We start from the raw sequence: 8,167 nt of genomic DNA on the forward strand, positions 1-8,167 counted from the left end.
AGGCCAAGGGGCAGCTCACAGCTGCAGATGGGGAGAGCCGTGCGAGTTTAGAAGCAGTAGGAGGGGCACAGGGGTCCTGACCAATTTCTGTAGCCATTGACCTCAGCCAACACGAAGGTCCCGCTGGCATCTGACTTGGGAGATTTCGTGGAGGTAGTTTAAAGAAACACTGTCTCCTTTCTTTCTTCTCTTGCCTTATGCTCCAGGAGTTTTCCACTGGTCACACAAAATGCCTCCTTTGGCCCCCTGGGGTGCACACAGTGGGGGGGGATAGCTAGACCGTCTTTCCCAAGTGCTCATGCCCTCATGTCCCAGTTTCCATTTTATTGAAGCAAAAATGGTAAAGGCCTGAGCGAAGCTGCCACTGTCCCAGGCCTGAGGAGCAAGGGCAGGTGGGGCCAGTGGTCAGCACCTCCCTGAGGGCTGTGTGCACAGAAGACTGTCATGGTGGGGTCTTGTCTCTCCCGCCAAGCCTCAGACTGGACCTGGCAGTTGAGAGGCAGCTCAGCAAGGTCAAGCAGGAAGGCATCCAGGTCCTGAGTCCAACAGTCCATACTCTGGCCCAGTAATTTTACCCGTTGGGGTTCACCCTGGAGAAAGTGGCAGAGAAAGAGGCTGTGATTTATAGACAAGTGTGGTTTATAAAACCTCTGTGTGGAAAATAAGAGACCCATCAAAAGGGGGCATGGTTAAATACAGCACGGTGCATGACTTCAGTGGAACACTAGGCAATATTTGAAAATCAGACTGTCGTAATACCTTTAATATCAAAATAATATTTCTAATGTCAAAATTCAGTGTTATTAAGAGTAAAAACTGCTCAGAAGGTACAAAAATTTATGTAATTAACAAACGACTGGACAGAACGACAGAAATATTACTATGCGTCCTTTCCAGGTGGAGGAATTCTGGGTGATATGAAGGATTTCTTTTAGACTTCTCTGACATCAAAACTTGCTATAATAGACACTACACTGAATTTGTATTCAGGTTGTAAAAAGCAAGCTTCACTAAAAAAAAAATAATACAACAAATACAAGAAGGGCTTTGCACGTAGTTTAGGAAGAACTAGAGAACGAGAAAAGCACCCAGAATAACAAAGTAACAGTAACCATAGTCATCACTGATTGGCTGCTGAGGAGAGTCGCCCCCGGGAGGCGGGGCTGTACGGTATAGGGGCGGGGATGCGTCAGCCACTTCCGGGGCGTGGCCTCAGCTTCTGCGCGCGAGCGGGGGGTCTCCATGGCAACTAGGGGGGCCTGCGCAGGGCCCATTCGCTGCCGCCACCGCTGCCACTGCCGCCGTCTCTGCACCGACCCTGCCCGCACCGAGGTCACGCTACGACCCGCTCTCCACTACGACCCCAGTCCTGCTCGCGCTCCCGCCTGAGGCCGCCCTTCTCCCGCCGCCGCGGCCTCCCGGGCCTGACCTGACCGGGAAGCAGTTCCGGCGGACGGCTTCCGTGACTCATCCGCCTGCTTGCATCCCCAGATCGTGCCATCTTAGCTGCGGCCCGTGGGGCACCCGGAGCCGCGGAGGAAGCCGCGGAGACCCAGGTACGCATCAGTCGCCCGTCTCGGGCCCCGCGCCGCCGCAGGTGCGTTCGCCCTTTGTTGTGCCCTAGGTGGGCGCCGCCCGCGCCCCGGGAGGGGGCTTCGCGCTGCGAGGGGGTTTTCGGGCCTGGCTCCCGCCGCGCCCCGACTCTTTGCCCCTCCCGCGCCGCCTCCCTTACTTCGACCCCGTTTTCTACAATCGAAAGAAACCTTTTAAAAACGTGTTTTTATCCTTCAGGCCCCAGAACAAGTCCAACCTGCTGTGCTGCCTGCCTTGGCTTTGTGAGGTCCGCGATAAAGGAGCTGATCCGGAATCGGGGATCCCAAAGGCCTGCACCACCTCCTGGCCGCGGCTGCTCCTCTCTCTTGGCGTGTCCACCCTGCGTTCACTCTGAATCTTGAACCCTACCTATTCGCTCATTTCTGCCTGGTCTACCCAATTTTAGCATCACTGGTCTTCAGGTTCCGGGTTACTCAAAGCCTGTTCTCCCACCCATCAGTTCATCCTTTGGCTGACCTGTGCCAACATGGTCCAACCCCAGACATCAAAAGCTGAAACCCCAGCCTCCGCAGCCTCTACCAGTGCCCAAATGGATGATGTGATTGACACCTTGACCTCTCTGCGCCTCACCAACTCCGCGCTCAGGCGGGAGGCCTCAACGCTGAGGGCGGAGAAGGCCAACCTCACCAATATGCTGGAGAGCGTCATGGCAGAGCTGACTTTGTTACGCACCAGGGCTCGGATTCCAGGTGCGCTGCAGATCACCCCGCCCATCTCGGCCATTACCTCGAATGGGACCCGGCCAATGACCACTCCTCCGACCTCTCTGCCTGAGCCTTTTTCCGGGGACCCGGGCCAGCTGGCAGGGTTCTTGATGCAGATGGACAGGTTCATGATCTTCCAGGCCTCCCGCTTTCCAGGTGAGGCCGAGCGCGTGGCCTTCCTTGTGTCCCGGCTGACCGGGGAGGCAGAGAAGTGGGCGATCCCCCACATGCAACCTGACAGCCCCTTGCGAAACAACTATCAGGGGTTCCTGGCGGAGTTGAGGAGAACCTACAAGTCCCCACTGCGGCACGCCCGTCGCGCCCAAATCAGGAAGACTTCTGCCTCCAATCGAGCTGTGCGGGAGCGGCAGATGCTCTGCCGCCAGCTGGCCGCCGCAGGCACAGGCCCCTGCCCTGTGCACCCAGCCTCCAACGGGACTAGTCCCGCCCCTGCCCTGCCCACCCGAGCTCGGAACCTTTAAGAACCCGCCACCACCCTGGTTGCGTCCGCAACTACCAGGTCACAAACCCCTTTGCTGCATAGAAGAAAAGCCCCTCCACAGCATCCTTGTTTGAGTCGCCCCTTCCTGCCTCTCCAGACCTGTTCCAGAAGGAGATCTTCACACTCTTGGGCACCCTGTCACCCACCTCGCTTCCTGGCGTTCCCTGCCAGCTCTGCACCTGCGCCCTCCCATGCTTGCAACTGCAGCTCCTCGGTGACCGCAGCTCTGCTGCTCTGTCACATCGACCCCACAACATGCTGCGGACCCTTAGGGCTGACCCTTCCTGGCCTGACATGGTTCACCGACACTCCTCTTCCACCATCTGCAGACCCCCAGGGCAGCACCCCACCTGGCTGCCCTGTTCTTACTGATGAGCTTGCTGATGAGAGAAGGCACTTTGGATCGCTGGTGGCTTGATGTGGGGACCTGGAGAAGGGAGTCAGGTCTCCCACCTGTGAGATCACTAGTCTGTCCAGGGCCCCGTGTGGCAGGCAGGGGCCCGGTCCTTGCTCTCGGTGGCTGAGTGATCACTGCAGGAATGTAGTGCTAGCATGTCTGGGGGCATGCTCCAGTCCACCCTGGAGTATGGAGTCAGTGGGCCCGTTGCTACTGGGAAGGCTGAAACGCAGGTAAAGGGAGAGGCCTGGCGGAGGCACCTCTGTGAATGTCTGGCTTGAGCTGCCAGTGTTCTGGTGGCCCTGGGAGTTCTGGGAATCTGGAACTTGCCTACTAGAGAAGGCGACTGACTTTGGACCACTGGGAGCCGCCAGAGCAGCCTGTCCGTGCATGCCATGCCCGGGGACCTCTGCGGGCCGAGGGCTTGGCCTCCCGTGGAGATCACCCCTGGTTGCTAGTGCGTGGTTACCCTTCCACTGTCCCATGTCACTTGGTGGCAGTCCTCCTCTGGCTTGAGACTTGTTCTCTTCTCCATTCAGGTGACAAGTGGCCTTCACCTCAGCCCCTCAGCCCCCCACAGCATCTGTAGGTCTCCAGAGCCCCCGTGTAGCATGCCACCCCCCATGTAGCATGCCGCCCCCCATGCCATCCATCAGCCATCTAGCCTTTGCTCAAGAAGACCTGGCCTCTGACAGCCAGAGACCCACTTCCTCTGGGATGCGTCCGTAGGCACTGGAGGCAAGGCAGGACTGGCCTGTCTGTGGTCACTCCAGCCAGGGCCCCGGTGACATTTGGAAAGGAAAAGAGCTGCGGACTACCTCCATCCTAAGGCGACAGTACAGACTGACACTCAAGTCCTAACTCTGAGGGACAAAGCCATACTTCTTAGTGGTGGGCAGCCTTGCACTTCCTCACGGGGATGCCTGGCATTCTCTTCCCCGGCGAGTCTTGGCCAAGTCCTTTGGCTGGTGATGCTCCTGCTGCAGTTGCTTGCCACTGAGCTGCATTTACGCAGCTGCCTGGACAATGGCGGGGGCTGGGTGTCTTACCCTGGGCATGTCCGCCCCTATTCTGCTTGGCTGCAAAGGGACAGCTGCTACACCCACCCAAAGACATGTCTTGGGTTACCCAGATGTTGGGTCTTGGGGCCCATCCTTTCTCCTACCTAAGAGTTTTGATGATGCTGGTGAAAGTGACTGCGTTCCTGAAGCAACTGCTGCCTTGCAAGGTTAGGGGTACCCAGTGGTTGCTGATGTTCGTGGGTCACTGCCACTCATTGTAAACTCTGTTAGCCCAATTGCCCTGCTGAACAACTGCCTGAATACAGGCGACAGGCCCCCTGGATTCCAGCCACGGCTGTTCAGGTGGGCCCTTGGTGCTCATTAAGCTTGCAGTGGGGGAGGACACAGTGGATCCCCCATTCTGGGGGTGGGCCTCGGTCCGGGTGTGAAGACCACTTCCTCTTAGGGCTCAAGTTTCCTTCTGCCTGCATGCCAGGTGGAGGCTGCTGCCAATGAAGGTGCAGCGACACCTGGGGCAAAGGAAAGCCTGCAGCGGGAGCAGGCGCCTGGAAGCTGTCCGTGTGGCCCAGTGCAGCTGGGCGGGGGGGGCCCGGCGTGGGTGCAGGGCAGGAGCTTGGCCCTCTCAGCCAGCCCCAGGCCCACTTCAGTGTCTGCACCAGGTGCAGTGTTTCAGCCATGCTGCCCACACACCAGGGCCAGAGCCTCCCACACCCGTGGCATTGAATGTGGGCTGTGGTGCCCGGCCCAGGCTGCTGCTCCAGCTTCCTTTAGCCTCGTGACTTAGCGCTTACATTTGTGGGCTTGAGGCTGGCACTGTTGGACCCCCGTAGCCTTGGCTGCTTCCTGCAGCTGTGGAAGCTGGAGCAGGCGAGCAAGTAGGGTGGCACCCACGTTGGACAAGGAAGAAATGCCACATGGGAGCCCACTGGCTCCAGGAGAAGACACCCAGCCCCAGCAAAAGTGGGTGGGACCAGAGCTCCATGTGGCCCAGGTCTAGGCCACAGTGGCAGGCAGGATCAAGCAGAAGAAGGAAGTTGGGGAGGGGAGCTGCTTTGTACATACCTTGGGGTTATACTTTATCTCCATTTAGGAGAACTTGTATTGATTTACAGAGGGTCAGGCCATTAGTAGTGTTGATGCACTTGAGGGTCAGATTTGCTTTCCGTGGTGGTGGTGTCGGACTGGACTGTGACTGCTTTCCGGTCCATGCGATCCCCGTCCGGAAAGTAAGCTTCATTTCCTAACCATGTCATGTGAGGTGGGATTCTGAGTAAGGGTGGCTTCCCGGTCCAATATAAAGTGTGACCTTGGGGTCAACTAATGTCCTATAGCATTTCAGTGACTTCTGGGGGAAAGCAAGACCCATTTCCTGGGTCCCAGGTAAGTATGTGATGAATGAGTCGGGATGAGGACAGCGTGGAAGTGCAGGTGAGGCTCCCTGACACACATGCTTCTGAAAATGGGGGACAGACCACCCACTGGGTGACTGCAAGCCTGACAGGCCTGCGGGACAGTAGACAGCTGTGGACAGAGGTGGGTATGGACTTGGGAGGGCAAGGGACTGTGAAGGGATGGGCAGGGACCACTTACTGTGAGCGGGGCTTTGGGTCGGGAGAGCCGCCTGCAGGGTCCCTGTGTCCATCCAGCTGCCAGAGCTGTGGGACTAAGATCACCACTGCTCAAGAAGCGATGGCAGCTTCGGGATGAGGAGGGGGTGCTGCTGGGACGGAGGGGCAGGCTCTGGGCCGTCAGCTAAAGCCTGCTGGTGTAGGGAGGGGCCAAGGGTCAGGGCAGGTCCTCCGCCCACTGAGCAGAGCTGCCGCCTCCCATGTCACCTCAGGGTCTTAGCACCCGGCATGGTGGCGGTTGGTACAGGACAGGCACGGTGGAGACTGGAGGGACCCCAGCCCCTCACTTGAACCTCACTAACCCCTTTCCATGAACAAGTAACAAACAGCCTGCTAGGTCTTGGCAAACCTACACATCACAGAGATTCTGGAACATCAGGTAGAGCAAAGAAAAGTGAAATTCAACATTTTGGGATTTCTCCTTTCAGCCTCCCCCTCCCTTGTCGTTACTAATTTTCTTTGAAATGGCCGGTACTGCTCCAGCAGGCAGGTGGACGGCAGTGCCAATGGCTGCTCACTACGCTGTTCCTAACTCTCCCGTTAGAAGTCGATGGTATCTCTGCATAAAGCTTTCATGCCCCACTATTCCCTGAGGATAGATTCTGGAGGAGGGATTGTTCAGTGAAGGAATGTGAAAACCGCAGAGGCTCTGGTTACATATGGACAGAATGGTTTTCCAAAATGTGTCCACTTACACTGCCACCAGCAAGGACGAGTGGGCCTGCTCTGCTGTCTGCTGGTGCTGACGTCAGCTGGCCAAGTCTGCTAATTTGATAATGGAAAGATAGCACTGTTTTTGTGTGCATTTCTTCGTTTTTAACCCAGTTTAACATCTTTCCATGTTAAGCAGTTGTGTGTCCTCTTCTGTAAATCGTCATTGTCCTTGGCTCTTGTCTCCTGGGGTCTGTCTGATGCACTTGTACGAGCTCGTTGTACATTAAAGATATTAACCTGCTGTGTGTCAGCTGCGGTGCCTTCCCAGCCTTTTCTTTTGTGGGTGTTTGACTGCAATGCCGACGACCTCCCTGTGGCCGATGCAGTGCCTCCCAGCACTGCCTGCAGACAGCGAAGAGGCAGGCCCGTGTATTTTGTCCCTTTTCTTCACAGGTGTGTGTGGCATCTGTAACAATGCCCTCTGGCACACAGTAGGTGCACAGTAAATTCAGACTTGCACAAGTGGATGTGCTTGCACAAGTGGGTGCAGAGGACCTGTGGGTCGGGGAAACAGTCCCTGCCCAGGAGTCCTCATGCTTTGGGTCCCTGAGTCCCTTCACACTGATCACTGAGGACCCCAACGAGCTTTTGCTTATGTAGGTGTTATTAATAGTCATACATTGGCCCTGGCTGGTGTGGCTCAGTGGATTGAGCGTGGACTGCGAACCAAAGGGTCACCTGTTTGATTCCTGGTCAGGGCACATGCCTGGGTTGCAGGCCAGGTCCCGAGCAGGGGACGTGCAAGAGGCAACCACACATTGATGTTTCTCCCTCTCCCTTCCCCCCTCTCCAAACATAAAAATAAAATCTTTAAAAAAATCATACATTAACTGAAAGGTGTTTTAAAATATTAAAAATAAACACAATTCAGCACAAAAAGCCTATTTTAATGAAAACTATTTCCCAAAGGAAAATATTTAGAAGAGTGGCATTTTTTTAACATCTGTGCCATTTTAAAAATTGGCCTATAGAAGACAGCTGGGGTCTCCGACCTGCTTCTGCACTTAATCTCTCGCAAGATCGACTGTCACGTGGCATCTGAACAATCCCACCGCTCTCCATGAGATAGAGTGGGACACGCGGGCGGTCAGGTGTCACCATGGAAACTCTTTAGCGCCAGGACCCAACTCTGGGAGCTGCCAGTCTGCGACGAGATGAGACTACTGGCCCGCAGACATCTCTACCCAGTCCTGCGTGGTTTCTTTCATTACCTCAAAGTGAAGGAGGTCCTTTCTTCCCTCTAGAATCCGTGGGTTTATTTCTGGGATTAGGTGGGCACGTAGTGCGGACTGAAGCTCTGACTGGACTTGGACCCAAATATTTTAACAAATGTCCTGAGCTCATGGAGGTCCCATTCTCTTCCCGCTTGGTGTGTGTTTTCTTCATCACATTTGAAAGCCTTACTTCTTACCCAACTTTCCTATTACATATTGAGCCATTTATTTTTCCAGTACTTTTAAAAATGATTATAGTTTGTGTTCATATCTAGTGGGGTCTCCCTGTTCAGGTTTCCTTTGCTGTTCGTACCAGATGGATTTGAAAAATTCTGATTTTCCCCAAATCTTGGTAACGAGGGGTGGCGCTGG

At 55.5% G+C, this 8,167-nt stretch overlaps 1 protein-coding gene across 2 annotated transcripts; it reads left to right on the forward strand.

Annotated features, from left to right (window-relative positions):
• Positions 1-1,214: 1,214 nt before the first annotated feature.
• Positions 1,215-6,834, forward strand: RTL6 (retrotransposon Gag like 6). 2 transcript variants are annotated; one of them, XM_037049750.1, is made up of 2 exons: positions 1,215-1,597; positions 1,792-6,834. In XM_037049750.1, the coding sequence occupies exon 2, from the start codon at positions 2,081-2,083 to the stop codon at positions 2,798-2,800; it is 720 nt and encodes a 239-aa protein (XP_036905645.1). In that variant the 5' UTR covers positions 1,215-1,597; positions 1,792-2,080; the 3' UTR covers positions 2,801-6,834. The 2 variants fall into 2 exon arrangements, with proteins under 2 accessions (XP_036905645.1, XP_036905634.1); XM_037049739.1 differs by having other exon boundaries at positions 1,215-1,556.
• The last annotated feature ends 1,333 nt before the right edge of the window (positions 6,835-8,167 follow it).

The sequence above is a fragment of the Sturnira hondurensis genome, unplaced genomic scaffold (genome assembly GCF_014824575.4).
Source record: "Sturnira hondurensis isolate 20B ecotype Veracruz unplaced genomic scaffold, ASM1482457v3 Scaffold0000780, whole genome shotgun sequence".
Taxonomy (NCBI): Eukaryota; Metazoa; Chordata; class Mammalia; order Chiroptera; family Phyllostomidae; genus Sturnira; species Sturnira hondurensis.

Bases quoted from the DNA above. Each gene is read 5' to 3' on its own strand.
- RTL6 (XM_037049750.1), top strand. From the start codon at position 2,081: ATGGTCCAACCCCAGACATCAAAAGCTGAAACCCCAGCCTCCGCAGCC.